At 49.2% G+C, this 18,574-nt stretch overlaps 9 protein-coding genes across 9 annotated transcripts; 6 read left to right on the top strand and 3 right to left on the bottom strand.

Moving 5' to 3' along the window:
- Positions 1-690: 690 nt before the first annotated feature.
- Positions 691-2,962, top strand: N7506_008383 (uncharacterized protein; the record flags this gene model as incomplete). Its single annotated transcript, XM_056957676.1, has 4 exons — positions 691-1,373; positions 1,429-2,103; positions 2,171-2,646; positions 2,700-2,962. The coding sequence occupies 4 exons, from the start codon at positions 691-693 to the stop codon at positions 2,960-2,962; spliced, it is 2,097 nt and encodes a 698-aa protein (XP_056807066.1).
- Positions 2,963-3,720: 758 nt separating this feature from the next.
- On the top strand, positions 3,721-5,823 carry N7506_008384 (beta-N-acetylhexosaminidase; the record flags this gene model as incomplete). The annotated part of the gene is made up of 1 exon (XM_056957677.1): positions 3,721-5,823. One exon carries the CDS (start codon positions 3,721-3,723, stop codon positions 5,821-5,823), a length of 2,103 nt encoding a protein of 700 aa, XP_056807067.1.
- A 360-nt stretch (positions 5,824-6,183) lies between these two features.
- On the bottom strand, positions 6,184-8,499 carry N7506_008385 (uncharacterized protein; the record flags this gene model as incomplete). The annotated part of the gene is made up of 12 exons (XM_056957678.1): positions 6,184-6,380; positions 6,439-6,574; positions 6,649-6,829; positions 6,888-6,905; positions 6,959-7,056; positions 7,112-7,211; positions 7,273-7,531; positions 7,590-7,656; positions 7,713-7,757; positions 7,803-8,266; positions 8,317-8,400; positions 8,454-8,499. The coding sequence occupies 12 exons, from the start codon at positions 8,497-8,499 to the stop codon at positions 6,184-6,186; spliced, it is 1,695 nt and encodes a 564-aa protein (XP_056807068.1).
- A 324-nt stretch (positions 8,500-8,823) lies between these two features.
- Positions 8,824-10,051, top strand: N7506_008386 (uncharacterized protein; the record flags this gene model as incomplete). Its single annotated transcript, XM_056957679.1, has 3 exons — positions 8,824-9,003; positions 9,055-9,544; positions 9,597-10,051. The coding sequence occupies 3 exons, from the start codon at positions 8,824-8,826 to the stop codon at positions 10,049-10,051; spliced, it is 1,125 nt and encodes a 374-aa protein (XP_056807069.1).
- Positions 10,052-10,807: 756 nt separating this feature from the next.
- Positions 10,808-12,758, bottom strand: N7506_008387 (Hsp70 family protein; the record flags this gene model as incomplete). The annotated part of the gene is made up of 10 exons (XM_056957680.1): positions 10,808-11,057; positions 11,108-11,125; positions 11,174-11,271; positions 11,333-11,432; positions 11,482-11,743; positions 11,793-11,859; positions 11,919-11,963; positions 12,015-12,472; positions 12,525-12,595; positions 12,649-12,758. 10 exons carry the CDS (start codon positions 12,756-12,758, stop codon positions 10,808-10,810), a joined length of 1,479 nt encoding a protein of 492 aa, XP_056807070.1.
- A 342-nt stretch (positions 12,759-13,100) lies between these two features.
- Positions 13,101-14,293, top strand: N7506_008388 (uncharacterized protein; the record flags this gene model as incomplete). Its single annotated transcript, XM_056957681.1, has 5 exons — positions 13,101-13,167; positions 13,214-13,263; positions 13,321-13,575; positions 13,636-13,639; positions 13,899-14,293. The coding sequence occupies 5 exons, from the start codon at positions 13,101-13,103 to the stop codon at positions 14,291-14,293; spliced, it is 771 nt and encodes a 256-aa protein (XP_056807071.1).
- Positions 14,294-14,420: 127 nt separating this feature from the next.
- Positions 14,421-15,509, bottom strand: N7506_008389 (isocitrate lyase/PEP mutase family protein; the record flags this gene model as incomplete). The annotated part of the gene is made up of 3 exons (XM_056957682.1): positions 14,421-15,043; positions 15,101-15,248; positions 15,300-15,509. The coding sequence occupies 3 exons, from the start codon at positions 15,507-15,509 to the stop codon at positions 14,421-14,423; spliced, it is 981 nt and encodes a 326-aa protein (XP_056807072.1).
- A 941-nt stretch (positions 15,510-16,450) lies between these two features.
- On the top strand, positions 16,451-16,884 carry N7506_008390 (CTAG/PCC1 family protein; the record flags this gene model as incomplete). The annotated part of the gene is made up of 2 exons (XM_056957683.1): positions 16,451-16,494; positions 16,563-16,884. The coding sequence occupies 2 exons, from the start codon at positions 16,451-16,453 to the stop codon at positions 16,882-16,884; spliced, it is 366 nt and encodes a 121-aa protein (XP_056807073.1).
- A 622-nt stretch (positions 16,885-17,506) lies between these two features.
- Positions 17,507-18,377, top strand: N7506_008391 (YoaK family protein; the record flags this gene model as incomplete). Its single annotated transcript, XM_056957684.1, has 3 exons — positions 17,507-17,645; positions 17,695-17,724; positions 17,791-18,377. The coding sequence occupies 3 exons, from the start codon at positions 17,507-17,509 to the stop codon at positions 18,375-18,377; spliced, it is 756 nt and encodes a 251-aa protein (XP_056807074.1).
- Positions 18,378-18,574: the final 197 nt, after the last annotated feature.

Below are 18,574 nucleotides of genomic sequence, written 5' to 3' on the forward strand. Positions count from 1 at the left end.
GTTCTTCTGTGGTACTGTATAGGTTTGTCTGCTTCATGTTAGCATGTCAATGTCAACCTTGGGAAATAATATAGGGGGGCCTCTCACCCTGGGACAAGTGTGATTTCTGACCTTGAATCATCTTTCATCTCAACATCAGAATCTTGACTAGGACGTCGGGAAAAAATAGCCTTGAAGTGGTCGTATCGGCTCAAGTTGTTATTTTCGGGCATTCTGATGGCCAAGCCGAAAATCTAGACTCTGCGAGTTCAAATAAATAGGGTTGAAACCTTGTAGATGTAGATGGTCCTTGATGGTGTAGTGTAAATATTTTTTGTATAAGCCAGTTTTTTGTCTTGAGATTCTCCTCTGAATGGATTCAAACAGCTCATTTATACCAGAAGCCATGAAAATTCTCTTCTGTACTTCAAAACTTTTTTTTCCCTTGAAGATATTCGCCGACAGCAGAATGGTCTGGTACAGCATGAGGCGCGTAGAGCGGTTCGCCGGTCGCCGAGGAGTTCGGCGGATGACGTCATGACAGACCAAGTCGGGAAGGCGCGTAGTGAGGAAAGTGCGTGCGCAACGGGCAACTTCAATTCCCATGGCTCACTCCAGCCATCTCGGCCACCACTTTGCCGCTTTATCCATCGGCACGGCCTGATAAAATGCGTGTCAATCTGCATTCTTTGTGTTCGCCGATTCGAAACGATGTCCTCTCCTACTGCCCGACCCTATCGGTCAAAACGTCAGCGCCCGTGTGATCAATGTCGCGCTCGCAAGCTAGGATGTCAAACCACAGGCGGAGCTCCCTGTCAACGATGCCGATCGGCGAAATTGGAGTGCACCTTTGATAATCCTCCCCCGAAAAGGGCCCGCGTCTCGGACTCTCTTCCCTTCGCCCAACCCGTCGCCGAGTCTCCCATCACGCAGCCCTTTGAAAGTACGATCACGCGCGAGTCCAGCGTAGCAGGAAGTGGGACCCAGAGCGCCGTACCACGATTTCCATCTCTCGGCTTGGAGCCAAGCAGTCATGGATTGTCTCCGGCCTCCGGGATCTTAGGCCCCGGAAGACCCCCGACTCAGTTTGTCCAGAGTATTGATCAACTGGAGCATGGCCATGCCCAGCTCTTCGGCGCATCCGCAGAATCTGATCCTTGGCTACTTCGGCACTGCTGTTTTGATGACCAAGGCATGAAATACTTCTACAAAGTGCATTTTCGCAACGCTGGAGGCGTCCCTACTGCACAACGAATCCCGATACACTTCATGATATCGTCGGAGGAGCTTACCAACAGTATCAAGCATGAGACTAGGGCCGGAGTAGGTGAAGCAACACGAGAACGTCTGAACCTCCTAGTACCACTCGAGTATGGCAGAAGACTAGTCGCCCTGTGAGTTCCCCAGTTCCCCTCGTACCCGCAAAGATCTTGACTAACAGGGGGCCAGGTTTGTCAAGTACGTTTTCCCTGCTTTGCCAATTATTTCACGCTCGCAGCTGGGGTTGACTGCCCCGTCATATCAGCTACCCGACGCGTCGGTATTAGAAAAAGTGCCCGTGCACCTTCTCGCAGCCATCTACGCGTCGGCGTTCCCATTTGTGGCCCATGACGACTATCTGTGCGTCCTGAGCACCTATCATGCGTCGCCGGTTGAATCGCTATGGCGTATGGTCTACGAGCTTGTGACAGAGGAGATCCACAGTCCCCGGCTTGCAGTTCTACAGGCCGCCCTACTGTACGTCCACCAGCAGCCAAGAGACGAGGCCCGTCACACTACCGCCGATACTCCATTCCTGTGGTCATTTGTTGGCCAGATCGTCGGACTGGCCTGCTCCCTCGGCCTCCATATCGAATGCCGCATGTGGGGCATCCCGGCATGGGAAAAGCGCCTTCGACGGCGGTTGTGGTGGGCCGTATATGCCGAAGATAAATGGCGCAGTTTGTTGATGGGTCGCCCGCCCTATATCCACCCTGCAGAGTGGGACGTCAGCGACCTGGACGAAGGGGACTTTCTAGTTGGCCCACGCCAGGGATTCTCGACCAGCTCTTGTGACACCGAGATCCCTTTCCGCTACCTTATAAACCTTACGCGAATCGGCGAAGAGATCCATGACACGTTCTAGTAAGTCGGACCCCTGTTTCCCCCTGTTTTCGGCGGAGATGAAACACTTACTAATGGCTGATTGCAGTACCCTTCGAGCCTCGCAGATACTCAACGCTGATTTCGCTACCTCTTCTGAACTCGGTCGCGACTTATTGGAAAGGTTGAATGGATGGTACTCATCTCTCCCAGAGACATTCCGACTACCCAACTGGAGCAAGTCCGTCAATGGTCTTGCCCCATACCCTACGTCCATCCACTTCGCCTACCTCTTGCTGGTGGTCTATGTCTACCGAGCCATGCTCAGACCGATGGCACGGTCATCAGAGCCGCCTCTGATTTTCGACCTGGAAGATATGACCACTGCCTCTCCATTACCTGTCGACGAGTCTATTTTGGACTTCTCAGATCTGCCGGAGATAGAATTGTTACCGGAGATGTCCATGTCAGATGAGTTTGGCACGGGCGAGGCTACACTACAAGCAGCAGAAAAGTGCGCTTCTATATTGGTGAACTTTACCAGACGGCTGACGTCTAGTGACTTCACGGCATTCTGGTATTCCTGTAAGTTGCTTTCCACTCGCACGTACTATTTCACAGCTTGCTAACATGAACAGGGTCTCGAATCGGGTTTGCCACAATTTCTAATTACCTAATGCTGCTACTTGTACAGGCGCCCAATATTGCCCATGCTATCCGAGGGAGACACCTACGAGACTCGTGGCTGCAGGTGTTGAGGTGCCAAAGCCAGAGTTTCCCACTTGTGAAGCTTGGCCTAGCGCGTCTCGATGCACTTCACTGGGCAGGACTTGGCAATACCTTTGTTTTGCCGTTGCATGTCCAAGAGGCTATAGTAAGCCCGGATATTCCCGAGGCTTGATCGACTAATCTGACAGCAATTGTTTGTAAATATTCGGACTGATACAGGGCCTATAGAATTGTTGATACACGAATCGCGCGACCACTTTTTAATGAATTCATTTTTGAAAGACGAAACTTTTCATGGTTCACGGTATACATACAATCATCAACGTTCCGAGCCCAGCTGGGAAACCTTGTAGGTTGATATATAGCACCTGTGGGCGTTGCTTACCGGGCCTACAACACGCGGAACAAATGGGCAGTTTCCACGGAGGCAGATTATCAACGTGCCCTTTCAGTTTGGTAATTCCATGAAGTGTTGTGTTCCCCAATACTCACTATGATAGACACCGGAGAAGAAAACCTGAGCATTCTGTCAAGCCCATCGGCAAATAGGACGGACACTAGCACTGTTTGGAAATAGCTCCCGCATTCAGATCCGGGATGGACAAATGGATGTGACTATAAGCCAGCGCCAAGAGGTGTTAACTTCACGGGTTATCTCGTACAGATGGCTGCGGGAGAAGCAAACGCTTTCAAAATAATCAATGCAACCCTCGAGGTCACAATGCCCCAAGCGCCACGCGATACGCGGCAAGCGCCAACCTTGGAACGTGGTAGCCGAGCTCTTCAGTGTACCTTCGCCGCAGTCGGATTGTTCCGTATTCATCCCGCGCCCCCACGCCTATCTCCCCTTTCATTTCCTACAGGAATGTAACACTGCCATTGATAGCTGCCATATAAGGGCGAGCACAACAACTATCACGATGGGCAGACATGAAGTGGATTCTCACCTTCGCCGCAGTCGCGTCGGCGCTGCAGACCCTGCCTCCAGTACAGATCGATAGCATCGACTCTCGCGGCTTTTCTTTGGAAACCGCCAACCGAACGATTTACCTAGACAGCAGCTTCGCCTCTTGGAGAGACCAGAGTGGCCTGACTTTGATTCCACCCTCCGCACACGACTTCGCGACCACTTTTCGTGCCGATCTGCAAGAATTGACAAACAGCTCTTGGGAGCTCCGGACCGTCAATCGATTCCCTAAACGCGCCTCAGGCATATTTCTCGGTCGTGCGGACAATACAACCGGCTTCGCCTACGAGAACGGACAACAAACGGAAGAGGGATATGAGTTGGAAGTCAACAATGATAGGGTGTTCATCAGGGGCTCCGGAGCACGTGGCATGTGGTGGGGAACGCGCACTCTTCTCCAGCAACTCGCCCTGACACCGTCAGCTATACAACCGGGGCGAGTGGAAGATGTACCTGCGTATGCCACGCGAGGGTTCTTGCTCGATGCCGGTCGCAAGTGGTATTCACTGGATTTCTTGAAGGATCTCTGCACCTATGCATCTTTCTTCAAGATCTCCGAATTCCATTACCATGCGACCGACAACTTTCCGCTCAGTCGCGGTCCAAATGTGACCTGGGACAAGGTCTACTCCCAGTTTGCGTTGCATCCTGCGAACCCTGCTCTCCACCCGCTCGTCCAGCGTCCCAACGAAACTCTCTCCCGTGCTGAGTTTGATGATTTCCAACACCACTGTGCTCAGCGAGGAATCACAGTCATGCCAGAAATTGAAAGCCCGGGGCACTGTCTTTCGGTTACCAAGTGGAAACCTGAACTAGCTTTGGACTCCAAGGACCTGCTCAATATCTCCCACCCTGAGACCATCCCCTTGATGAAATCTATCTGGGCAGAGTTCCTTCCCTGGTTCCACACCAAGGAAGTGCACATTGGAGCTGACGAGTACGACGCCGACTTGGCGGATGACTATGTGAGATTTGTCAATGAGATGTCTCAGTACGTCCAACAGACCTCTGGCAAGAGTGTCCGCATCTGGGGAACATATGAGCCATCGAGCATCACCATTGATAAGAATGTGACCATCCAGCATTGGCAATACGGGCAATCAGATCCGGTTGAGCTAGCTCGCAGCGGTTACAAGGTCATCAACTCAGAGGATACGTGGGCATACATGTCACTGAAGAGTGATCATGTGCCTATCACTCCTGCACCGTACCCCCAATTCTTCAATAACACTCGGATTCTCAACTTTGCCGGCCGTGCCGGATGGCAGTGGACACCCCAACTCTTCAACAAAGTGAATATCACGGAGCAACCCGAGGCCGATGCCGTACCCGGTGCCCTCCTGGCTGCTTGGAATGACAGTGGCCCGGATGCCACAACACAGCTCGAGGCGTTTTATGCCATTCGTGATGGAATACCAGTGGTCGCATCCCGAGCGTGGTCTGGCTCTCGGGGTCCCCTCTTGAATGAACAAACCTTGGAACAGTCCATCATTCAACTGACTGCCCGCGCCGTTGGTCAAAATCTTGATCGGAGACTCTCTGGAGAAAAAAGTAGCAGAACCCTGCTTTCCTGGACAAAGCCAAAGCAGGCACAGGAACAGTACAATCTTGGCCATGGAAGCAAAGGCATGGATTACACTCTCCGCTTAGATGTCACAGGCCCATTCACCTTGAAGTCCTCTGATGCAATTCTCACCCTATCGCCGAATGGCGAACTGACTTTTGAATCTGATGGTTGGCCCTATCCTCTCCAATCGGTTGGTGAGACCGATGGCTTCGGCACAGATCAGCCCGGAAGAATCTGGGCCAATGCAACTACGTCGACGCACGAGATTGTTAAGATTCCCCAAAAATCTACAATCACGATTTCTACAAACGCAAAATATGGAAGTCGGGTTTGGGTCAATGGGGTCTTCGCAGGAAGATTTGAAGTCTTTATCTACGGTGGAAAGAATAAGGTCTTCTCTTGGACTCAAATGGCTTTTGTTGCCCCTTTGGATGTATTGGAAGGCTCGGGCTTGCAGCATCTCGAAATTATCTCTGGAGATAGTTTCGTTCAATCCTAATTAATGCTATCAATGCACCAATATTCTACCCGCATTCTCATGATGTTTCAGCAAATTTCTTCTTATTTTTTGATGCACCAAGGGGGTGTGTGCTAGCTATTGATTCCCCATCTGGACAACACGAACTCCTCCATCTGCTATTTTAGATATCTCCAGTCTGGGTTGAGCAACCAGCAAGTTCCCATATTCCCAAAGCCACCGACATATTTTCGCTGTCCACATGGATATTAAGCCAAAATCCCGGAATCGTTTGAGCTGACCAGCAAAAACAGACGCGCAAAAACCACCTATTAAGACATTCTCGTGTGATAAAAGGAATCGCCAAAGGAACGTCATTAGTTGCATCCCAGCTCGCCAAGCTCAGTAGCTAGCTCGCACACTGCCGTACGACATTCCATTAAAGTCAAGGCTGAAAAGTAGTCCAGCTGACACTGGCGTGAAGACCAAATCAAAAGTGATATCATAATAACTTTCGCCTTTGGAATTCGTTTTGGTGTCGAAAAGCTCCCTTGGCACCCTGGTGAGGTCTGATTTGACAGCGCATAGAGGTACCGCGCCTTTTGATGTTAGCATTGCTGAGTTATGTCCACGGGTAGCTCGTTGAGATGGACTCACTAGAATCGATTTTACTCGGGGGCTGGTCTTCCGAGCAAAAATATAAAATGTCTTCAAACTTCAAACTTGGGTTTCGAGTGGGAGTCTGACGCCAAAACCGCTTCTTGATGGGCATGCTCTCGGACAGAGGTTGTTGCTTTAACATGTCAATTTCGGAACAAAAATACCAAAGGTTGATTTTATCGTGACGAACTAATGGGATCCTCTTACCTTGTTGATAAACCAGCTCATCCGATTCGACACTAACCATGCCTCCGTCAAAGTGGACCAATGGGCTTCCTCTTTAGAGTATCTTAAAGGGTCCCAGGTTACTTCATGCTTCACTCCGTAGCTTGCTCGAGCGATACGGCCATCAACCTGGTTACCCTCTTGACCACGATGTACAGCACCACTGGTACCGTTAGACTTGTGTCAAAATATCAAGAAAAGTGAAAGGATGGATCACATACCGGACCACCGCTGACCAACTAATGCAAAGTTAGTCAAGAGAGTTATAGACCAAAAGCATGGTTCGACTCACGCATTTGGAGGTTGAATGACTTGAATACCCCCAGCCGCTGCTTGTGTGCGAGCGAAAAGGTATTGAGAAGCGCCTAACCCTCCAACGAGAATGACAGCCTACCCAAACTTAACTCGGTTCATAAGTGATTTCAAGGGGTTTTCAATAGCTCACCTTAGTCACGTCACCCAATTCCTTGACTTTGTTTCGTTGCTCGGAGATGAGTTCTTGAATTTGATCAACAATGGGATCGAATATATCCTTTACTTGGCTCCTTCAACCTAAGTAAGCACATTTCGTAAAATCAACAACCACCAAATAGAGAATGTACTGACTTGTCAACGTAAAGATGACCCTGACTTAGCTCGACCTCTTTGATACCGACAACGCCAGGAACGGGAACCCAATAACCAGGGTCATCATACTCATCTTCCTCGAGGGGGCCAGTGTATCCTGGCTTGATGTAATCCTGCCAGTATTTCATTGCAGCAGCAGCGGTCGCCTCAGGTAGCCTTTTGCCCGACTTCTTCTCAATGGTCGCTCTAATAAGTGCGTCGAACCTCTCATCCAACATCACCGAGCCGCACACAGCTCCTGTAAGCTTGTTAGCTTGACTGAAACTCAGAGCATAAATGAGAATATGAGGACCCACCCGTTCCTTCTGTAACTTCTTCAAATCTCATAGGAGCGACCTCGTTCACGCGGTAGGTGATAATGTCCTTCCAATTATCGCAAGTCAGATCACTGCTTCGGCATCAAAGAAATTGCGACTTACAACTGTACCTCCACCAGCGTCACAGACGACGAAACAATCTCCCTTCTGGAATGCATTAGATTGTGAGTCTTCTTGAAAGAATTCACATACCGTAGCCGAATCCTTTACCATGGTGCGAATGGCGTAAACAGCCGCCGCCTCGGGCTCCGAAAGCAAAGTGAGCTTAGCAAAGTCTATGCCAGCTGCATATGCCGCTTGCCTAGTAGAGTCTTTGGCCTTATCAGACCACACAGCTGGAACCGTCAGAACGTATTGTAAGTCCATTGCTTCCAGGGCAGTTCCAAAGCGACGAAGTAGGATGTCACGAGCGTGGGCAACAATCTTGCCCAAGTAGTCCCCTGAAGCTTCCACGGGGGATCTTTTGAGGGTCTTCAGGGTTTTCTCGGACTCTTTCGCGGGGTCATATCGGTATTTTTGGCTTTCATCCAGTAGGAGCTTGACACCTCGAATGGGCTGCCGCTTCTTGCCTAGGTAGGCACTCTGGTCGACCTGGTATCCCCACCGCACTCCTTTGTCTTCGTACGAAAAGACAGTCGGTACTTTTTGACTCGTAGCTGGCAATTGTCAGTAGTTTCTCTTTGGTTTGTGATACACCACGACTCACCATTCCCACCGCCCGGCCAGCTCTGAATGAGGTCGACATCATCGGGGCGATCTTTGAATCCCCAGGCAACCCTTTGGCTGTTAGCTTAATCTCTTGTATTTGGCGAGAATTTATCACTTGCCCACTAAAGGTTGTACCAAAATCAACACCCACTACCAGTGTTGGGCGTTCTGTGATTCCCATGTTGAAATTTTGATGAATCTCGATGTATCAAGGGGTTTGTTAATCGAGGGTGACTGAAGAAGAAGTGTGAACTGAAAGGAATGTAAGAAAAGTTGGATTTCGCCGAGACTAACTGGGGCAAGTGCGTTCATTATTGGAAGGTTATCATAAATCCGCGGATTTGGCCCGTCACCTAAAGCAGTGTGGATGAAGTTTGACAAACAGTACACGGATAATTCTGCGGTAATCTAGTCTTCATTCAAGGAACATTTTCTTCTTCTAATATATCCATCGAACAACCTGGTTATCCTTTTCAAAACTTTGATTTTTCTGAGACTTTCATCGATGTTGAGTTTCAACATGTTATCGTGGCCCACGGACAGCACTGCCGGGGCATATGTCTCAAGTCCATCTCCCGATACTATTACAAACGTTGAGCCATTGAAACTAGACAACCTTGAAATTCCCACGGATGACAAAAAAACCAAAGAGGCCTCGTGTGAGGAGATAGCAATCCTAAAACAGGTCTGTCAAGATCTAATCCGACCCAACCCCTCTTTCTAACATAGATACTAGACTCTCCAAGATAAGACGAGAGAGGCAGATTGCCTTCAAAAGGATCTATTCATGGCGGGGGAGCTCGCCAGAAGTCTTCGAAGGGATATATTAATGGCGGAGGAACAGGCCAGACGAGCAAAAGAGATGACCGAGGAAGCCATCCAAGAGACAGATGTGGCTATGAAAGCAAATCGTGAGCTCACAGCAAAGTTAGTAGATCTGCAGGCAGGATTTAAGGCTCTCACCGATGAGGAAATCTCACGAGAATTCACGACTCTCCGCCATGATATGGTTCAATGGAGCTTCACTCATTTCCAAAATCCGACGACGCCAAATGGAGAGGCTCCTCTTGGACAATCTCAGGAAGTAGCTATCCTCAAATTGAATGCGGTTCGTTTGGAACTGTCAAAAGGGGTATACAGAGTGTTTCTAAAGCCCCATATTGTCGGGGAAGGATTGGCTGGAAGTGAACACCTTCTTGATATTGACTTGGAGGCTCAAAGAAACTGTGGGTGCACTTCATCGATGCCTTATATTAATGCGTTTTCTAATGATTGCAGGTTCGAGTCATGTTGCACATCACTGGCGAGGAGCAATGAGCGTTGCTGCATCCTCACTCAACCGCGGAAAAATGGAAAGAATGGTTGTTGACCTGGTCAATCACATGGAGGAGACGTTCGGTCACCACTCTCACACACTTAGCAAGAGACGGATGCACCAGCTGCACGGTTTGATATGGCGCTGCATTCAGTTGAAGCAAAAGCTTGAGGTCCAATATGATACTTATGTGTTTTGGTCAACTTCTCGAATGATGCCCTTCGATGAGCCCAGCATGCTGGGCTCATCTGAAACCAAGAAGGGCAAGTCAAAGGTCCTGTGCAGCTTCTGGCCAGGTCTAGTCAAAATTTCACCTTCAGGCCACACGTCCATTGTTGAAAAGGAACTGGTTGAAACATCTTACGACGAATGCGTGGGTTGGAAAAGTGAAAGCGCTGAAGACGCAAGTCAGCTATGAATGAAACCTTGGAAGTAAGCTGTCCTTAACAAACACTGCTTAAGGTTACAACTTTCCTTAGCTAAAAGTCGTTGTCTTCCCATTCATGCGACTCAGCTTGTTTCAAACAAAACATTGCCTAGATTGCTTGTCCCAATTTTCACACTGCTTACTCATGATTGCTGATATAGTCCTTTGAAACTTTAATCAATTACTTTTTGGATTTGAAAATACTAAATTCTGGTCTGTTCACTTTAGGAAATTTCATCGAATCTTTAGCCAAGGAATCTTTCTGGTCGAGTAAAGCGATAGACTCCACAGTAGTATCATGGCGAGTCGAATGACAAGGACCCCATGGATCTTCACCATCACAGAGATTGGCACTCAGTAGCGAGATCGAACCATTCCATAGGAGAGGCCGTTGAAATGCAACTCAAAGATCAATGATGCAGATGATGGTACTAGTACCAAGCTGTACTCAATAACGTAATACACAGCACCTTTCGAGTTTCGCTTTTTTGTGAATGAGGAAATAGGTATCTTGCGTAAGTCTGCTTCTACTTCACAGAGATTAGAAACACCTGCTCTTGTCAAAACCTCAACACTCGGATCAAATTCCAAGGCGAACTTACTTGAATCCAGGTGGAGAGGGCCTTTGGAGCTGTGGTTGCATCTCAACTTCGTTCGAAACACAAGGTTTGTGTCAATGTCAGCCTGTGGGACCGTACGATAGAAGCCAAAAGAAATGGGCATATTTGTGTCCAAAGACATCCCCTATTAGGCGCGAAGTGAGCAAGTGATTTCACAACCAGCTGATTTCCCAAGGTCATAAATCACCGGGATTTCGGTACGAACCTTGGTTATATACCATGTCATGCAATCAGTCCGGTACCGTTTCTCCTCGTATGGGCACCATCTAGTCTTGAGCGAAGGCTTCGCCCGGCGGGACCAGTGTTTTATACCGTAGTTGCATCGAGCGACACGATTGTCGACACGATTGCCTTCTTGACCACGAAGAACCGCGCCACTAGTTCTGTCAGCTGAGAAACTCCTAGAATTTACGTTTTCACTTGGTACCGAACAACGGCAGACCATCTACTCAATGATTAGCATAGAACATTGCTTTCACCATCTTGCACATACGGGTTCTTGGGCTGCATGACTTCTATGCCATCAAATGAGGCGCGGAGTTGTCGGAACAGGTACTCCGATGAGCCTAGCCCTCCCACTAACAGCATGGCCTATCACAAACCTTAATCAGTTTTGGAGATTGGAGCTGACAACAGCGACATCGGGACTGACCTTTGGGAGAAGTGTCTTTTGCTTCAGTCGAAGCAATTGGTCCCCAATTAGGTCTTCTATCTCTTCGACTATCGGGTCAAAGATCCCTTTCACTTGATCACTAGAACATGTCAGAATTGCTTGCTTCAAAATCAGAACGTCGAATATACTGCTCCATGAACCATATACCATGATCGAAATCTTTCGCTCTTGGGAGATCTGTCAATCCTGGAAGTGGCACCTGGTATGGGGTTTCTTTCAATTCCTCCCCATGAAGCACCCCCTTGTATGTAGGCTTGATGTAGTCCTGCCAATACTGTTTGGCAGCCCTCAAGGCATGTTGGGGAATCTCTTTGTCAAAGTCGTCACGGTAGATCCGCCTCAATAGCGCTTCGAATTGCTCATCCAACATGATGGATCCGCAGACGCCACCTATTAAGATATTCAGGGAGTTCTAGCATACACGGATTTGGTTGCTTACCTGCTCCCTCGGTAGCTTCAGCAAATCTCAATGGCTCCGTCTGGGTGATTTGGTATGTGATGATATCCTTAAACACCGCGGTCGTTATGTTCACGCCATATAGGAATGCAAGGATGCGTAGCTTACCACTGTTCCCCCACCGGCATCGCAGACAATTAAACAATCGTTTTTCTGTTCATCTTAGACATTTGCGCAAAGCGACAAAACATGATGATGACATACCTTGATTGAATTAGGTTGCATAGTCTGTATAGCATATACCGCTGCCGCCTCTGGCTCCGATAGCAAGGTCAAAGCGGTTGCTGGGACTCTAGCTAGACGAGCTGCTCGCAATGTGAGATCTTTCGCTTTGTCTGACCATACAGCCGGGACTGTCAAAAAGTAGTGTATCTCCATCGCTTTTAAGGCAGTTGAGAACCGGCGTTTTAGGATCTCCATCGAAAAAGCCACGACATGCTCCAAGTAGTCTCCAGCAACGCCAACTGGTGTTTTGCCCAACTCCTCGATAAGGAGTTTCGATTCTCTGGCGGGCTCAAATCGATAAGCCTGGCTTTCGTCTAGAAGAAGTTTCAATCCCTGAATAGTGGTTTTTGACCCCTCCTCGGTGTAGTCTATCTGATAGCCCCAAGCGAGTTTGGTCCCTCGATACGAAATAAGGGTAGGTACTTTCTCGGTGGTTCCTGTGATGATTTGTTTAGGTATGCCCCATCCGATTAAGCACACTGGGCTCACTGTTGCTGCCTCCTGGCCATGTCTGGATGACCTCAATATCACCAGGACAATTCTCCATTCCAAAGGCGACTCTGCAGTTAATGTTAGCCTATGTATTGAGCAGAGAATGGCGGGGCACACATACCTGCTCCATGTTGTGCCAAAATCTAAGCCGACGATCAGTCGCGCCCGATCATCCACAACCGTAATTTTTGACATTCGGCGCTCCAAGGATGTTTTCTTGGGCTTTCCCATTGCTAGTATTTGAACCAAGATTGTAGAGAACAAGAGCTCAAGCAGGAAGTTGATAATGTATGCGAGAAGGAGATGATGGGTTGAAGGAGCAAAGGCTTCTGTCGGTCTTCTCAAACATAGATGTATGTACATCCCTCTTCAAAATGACTGAGGAGCTTGATTGGATGCTTGCTTGGTGTTCCACGGTGGTGGGGTCGTGAAGTATGGCTCGCTGTGGTGTCATCAAACGTATTTGATCCACGGGTAAGTGATTGCCGCGTCAAAGAAAAGCTCTGTTTTCTGAGGCAGCAGGGGTGTGATGCTTCTTCCCCAATCCACTATCTAGCTCCCCATCCTGCCAAAATGGGGCTTCTCGATTTTTTGGGTCACCGAATCAACACGTCGCTGTCAGCGGATTCTGGAAATGATGGTGAGATTTAACCTCTTCCATATGAGCAGATTTGCTGACTTGTCAGATCACCCGAATGCCCAAAAATTATGGATGGAGGTGGCAAGTTTGAACGAGGTATGTCACGCCAGGGTGGGCACTAAATTGCTTGTCCCAGCCTAACCCCACGAACAGCAGATCGAAAAATCTCGAGCACATGAGCAGTCCCTGGGTGAAGCCAAAGATCTCGCGGAAAAAAAGGCAGCACAGTATTTCCGAGCTCTTGGGAGAGTTGAAAAACAACTTCGAGCTTCGGAAAAGGCCCATTTGTTTGCCAGTGAGAAAGTTCGTCGTCTTTTGGAAGCTCTACAAAACGTTGAAGAAATAGCGGCTACTATCAGGAAGGAGAACAACATTCTAACTTCCAATATTGCAACCCTTCAAACTGGAGTACAGACATTAACCGACGAAGACGTCAAAAAGAGATGACCGTGCTCTATCTTGATCTAGAGCAGTGGGTATTGAGCCACATCAGGAGTTTATTCGATGCGCAGCCCGGACTCGGTTCCTTGAATGCTGAAGATCCGCTGATTGCACAAATTCAGTCGGAGATATCTTGCTTAATTCATCAACACTTCTGGACCAGCAGTTTCGTTGGTTGTGGGGCAGAAAGCAACCAGTATATGACAGATATCAATAATGTCATTGGACATAAATGTTGGTCTTGAAGTCCATGTCACACATCGAACATTGACTGATTAACTGTTTCCTAGGCCCAAGTCATGTTTCACAGCACTGGCGATTTGCTATGAGCACGGGCGCCCTCGATATTGGTGCGCCGAGGTTGATGTCGCAGTGTGATTTCATCATGCAGCAGATCGGAAACAACGGCGGTATTGCCATCACCGAAGACAACCAGCTGAGGAATATTTTGCGCAGATGCATTGAACTGAAAGCCAAACTCGAATATCAAGAGTCAAAATACACATTTTGGACCCACATCGCGGATTCTCCCTTCCGCCCCGAGAGCATGCGCAACCCGATGAAAGAACATGCCATAGGAGAGGTCATCGAATATACCGTCTGGCCAGGGGTCTACAAAGAGTCAAAAAATGGGCATTTGATTGTTGAGAAAGCCATAGTGCGGACGGTGCTCCCACGTGCTTGATTGCATGATTGAGTCACACCTGGATATGAGATACTTGCTTGCAATTTGAACTTCTAAGTGATTGAATAATCTCACTACCTCCTTATCTGCAGACTGATTGACATTTACAAGCGTGGAATGCTTCAACTTAAACACCATCAACAAAGCCATCACCTCCAGACTCCGTATCTACTTTCATGGCCTCCATCAGCCCACAGACATCGAAGATTGTCTTGGGTCCCAGTCCCTCGGGAGTGCCGACGACCCCTTCTGTCTTGAGTCGCTGAAGGGTAGCCCTGATGCCTTGGTAGGCCGGTGTAATCGTAGCGAAGGAAAAGATCATGATCCTGAATCCCATCTCCTCGGCCTCTTTGGTGGTGATAAGGGGGCTAGCTCCATTCTCTACCATGTTGAGAAGGAGAGGCCATGGTGCCAGGTCCTGCACTGCCTGTCGAGCTTGCTCTTTGGAGGTGAAACCTTCGAGCAGTCCGACATCGGCACCAATCTCTCTGGCGGCTTTCAGTCGGCGAATGCATTCATCGTAGCCATGCTGCTGAAGCGCGTCGGTTCGGGCGATCAAGACAATGTCAGAGTGCAGCCGGTCCTTGGTCAACTTCGCGGCGCGAATGCGTGTCAGGTACTCGTCGAGGCCAACGACCTTCTTTCCGGCAAGGTGGCCACATCGCTTGTTCTGGATTTGGTCCTCAATGTGGAAGCCGGCCACACCGGCCTGGATGTACTGCTGAACAGCCTTTGACACCATCAAGGGGCCTAATGACGATTTTGTCAGTATATTCCTTTGCTCGCATGCGTGTGATAATTTCTTACCACCGTAGCCGGTGTCCATGTCTGCGATCAGAGGTGGGCCAAATGGATCCAGGTTCGCGATCATTTCGGCATTGGTCTTCATGTCATGAAGTTGTGCCAGAGCAAGATCTGCCATTCCCAGGCGTGACGCGGTAGTTCCAGCGCCAGTCTTCGTGCCTAATCAGCATTGGGTCCATTGGGTTGATGACCATGTACGTACCATGTATAGACCCTTGAAGCCAACCTCCATGGCAATGCGAGCGGAGAGTCCATCGTAAACACCAGGGCACACGATCAAGTCTTTGGTGTCTTTGAGCATGCGGCGCAGCTTGGAGGCTGCGGGTATCACGTATAGGGACACAGTGGGCTCTTGCCTTGCGCCATTGACCTCGTAGTATCCGTCCTTCTCGACAGTGATAGTGATGGTCATCTTGGAATGTCTGATTGAAAGGTACTTTTCTTTGTGTTTGGATTCTTGTACTACATTCACTTGCTCGAAGGGAACACAGCTCTTTATAGCTTTCAGGCCGGTCTGCCTGCGTAGTCTCGTTGGATCGAGTGACGAAACATAGGGCATTGACGGTTGACTGATCGAAGAGGACAGCAGACTCACACCGAAGCACAGAAAAGTCTTGGTATTCTGAGAATGCAACCTTCCTCCCCTTGCCAAGTACACGCGATTATCCTATCTCACCTTCGCGTCGTACCGATCCTTCGTTAGACTTCAAATGACTTCAGCTCCGATGATTCCACGAGGAGGCCATATTACGCGAGATCAACGCTAGACCCTCGGAAAGAATTTTCGGACTTTTCCCATCAATCGGTAGTCTCAATAGCCTTGGGGTAGGTATCGTCATCTGCTGGGGCCGGGGTGTAGATAACGCAGGTCTGAGATGCATATTTCGGGGGTAATATTGATTTGATGATCTGGATTGGAGCAATATTGGCGCAGACCATGGTCACCTCAATCTAATAGGCTTCGGTTAAATGACTGTAAATTGCGCAAGCTGCGCCTTGTGCTTAGAGATATGCAAGACAGTAATCTTCAGAGAGGGGAAACCTTGGCCAAATGCACCGTTTCACAGGAGGACCCTAGTTCGCCAAGCTCTTCACGGGAGATCCGCAGGCAAGAGAGTGCCCAGAGCGCTATTTAGCATGAATACAACATGTTGTATGCGATGGGAGTGTCGATCCTGCAGCCCTAGAGTGCCAGGGCTGAAACCTTGGAACATCAGATATCTTAGTCAGCAGGATTTTTCCTCCCCGGCCGCCAGAATCGACGATTCCCACTCGGGTGCTTCTCGCTAACCACTTTCAATCGGCCACCCCCTCTACTCCGAACACGTATATCTCGGCTTCATTATTTGCGCCATGGCTTCCGCGGCCCCCGCTAATGCCGAGTTCCCCTACTCACTGTACGGGTCCCCTCATCGGTCTCGACATGCCAGCAAAAGATAACACACACTAACTTTGGGAACCTTAGCACTATCTGTCTGCCCCTGCCTACCAATCGCCTAGCTTCGTCCGCGATGCGCGCTTTGGGCGTTGACGCCGAACTATCTCCTTTCGTACGACGGACCTTCTCCCTCGAGACCCCAGTCACTGAAGCGCCATCCGAGCCACGCGAAAAGAAACAAAAACAAGACCCTGAGGAGTCTAAGACCGTGCTCAAAACTACATACTCGGCTACGACCAACCGGATGCTGCGTGTGTCCGTAAACGGGTTCATGGAAAGTCTGGGCGTGGTGCTTGGGGTTATGACCGAATTGGACGTCGATGTGCTCAAAGCCGAAATGGAGGGTTGAAACCCGGGATCGTTCAACAGGACCCTGCTTCATTGATGCTGAGCCTTGGCCCCCAACGCCTCCGTCGCCTTCGCAAACCAGGACTTGTAAACAACCTCTTGGCTGCCACAAGGCTATGCGATCATGCACAGCGGGTAGTACACCAACCCCTCCATGAGAACCCATTGTAACACGGATCATGTTTACAAGTGGAGTTCGGGAGGAGAAGTTTGCCGCCAAGTTTCTCGGCATCACCTATTCCACCGACGTATTCCTTGGCGCTCTACACACGCATCGGGGAGTTAGCAACTCGGGCTCGGTATGGGGCCCAACAGAAACATATCAGAAACACATTGATGATTATGCGCGACATGTGATAGTGGCTATTCTTATTTCGTCTCTAAGATTGCAGATCCGACCTTTTTCCACGGACTGACGGGATTTTCTTCACGGCTTGGCTCCGTCTTAGGGTGCATTTGTCTGTAGAGATGACCACGATGCGATCGACCGAGAAGTCCGAGGGAGGCTGTGCTCGGACTCACAGTTTAATGAGAGTTTCTTCACTCGCTACAAAATATATCGTCTTTACTATTCATTCCCTGAACTAAACTTGTCTTTCTTCAATTGGAGCAATTTGACGACCATGAGAATGGATCCTGAAAAGGGTACTTTTGGCGGACTTTCCACGTCCTTCCAAGCGGAGCTCGAACCGCAATATGCCGACCTTCTCCTGTTCGCCTGCTGTTTGATATCGGGACTCATGGACAGCACGATATACAGCGGTAGGAGAAAGTCCCATATCTATTGAATTGGCACCGCTGACTCTCATAGCCTATAACACTTTCGTATCTATGCAAACTGGTATGATCATTTCACTTTCGATCTCGACATTTTTCCAGCTCGGAGACTGATGATATCGGTGTTTAGGAAATACCATCTTCGTCGGACTAGGTGCATCCTCACAAAATCTCCGCCCCTATGGCTGGGCTCGCTCGCTCACCTCGATCGGGTCTTTTATCCTGGGGTCATTCCTATTTGCACAGCTACATCGCTTCCTCGGTGCGCGGCGGCGAGGAAGTTTGATGCTCTCCTTCACCCTCCAGGCCTGTTTGATCCTGCTGACAGCTGGACTTGTCCAAGGGGGCGCCATATCCAGTACCCTTGATGGGAAGCTATCAACAAAAGTGCCGCCGTGGGACCAAGAAGTCCCTATTGTGCTTCTCAGTCTCCAATCGGCAGGTCAGATAGTGGCAAGTCGTGCCTTGGGCTTCAATGAGATCCCGACCGTGGTCATAACCAGTCTTCTGTGTGATCTGATGTCGGATCCGAAGCTGTTCCTCTTACGGAATGAGAAGCGTGATCGTAGAGTCATTGCCTTTGTGTTGACACTCGTGGGTGCGATCGTGGGCGGTTGGGTTACCAAGGCTACTCGTGCGATTACTCCTATCCTGTGGCTCTCTGCCGGGATCAAAGCATTGCTTGTTTTGGCTTGGGGCTTTTGGAAGGCCAAATAGAGTCCGAGGGAGTGAGTCATCTCCAAGGATATCCATCGTTGGATTCCATGTGAGTGACGAATGGACGCGCTGACATCGCATGCATAGACTAAAAGTGTATTTCTGTACACTATCGACCCTTTCCACTTGCTGGGTCAACACAATAATTCAGGTGGTTTGGTGACAGTACAACGGTCGTGTATAGAGAGTTATCGAAG

Source organism: Penicillium brevicompactum, assembly GCF_028827555.1.
Source record: "Penicillium brevicompactum strain IBT 35665 chromosome Unknown utg000006l_segment0_segment0, whole genome shotgun sequence".
NCBI classification, from domain to species: domain Eukaryota; kingdom Fungi; phylum Ascomycota; class Eurotiomycetes; order Eurotiales; family Aspergillaceae; genus Penicillium; species Penicillium brevicompactum.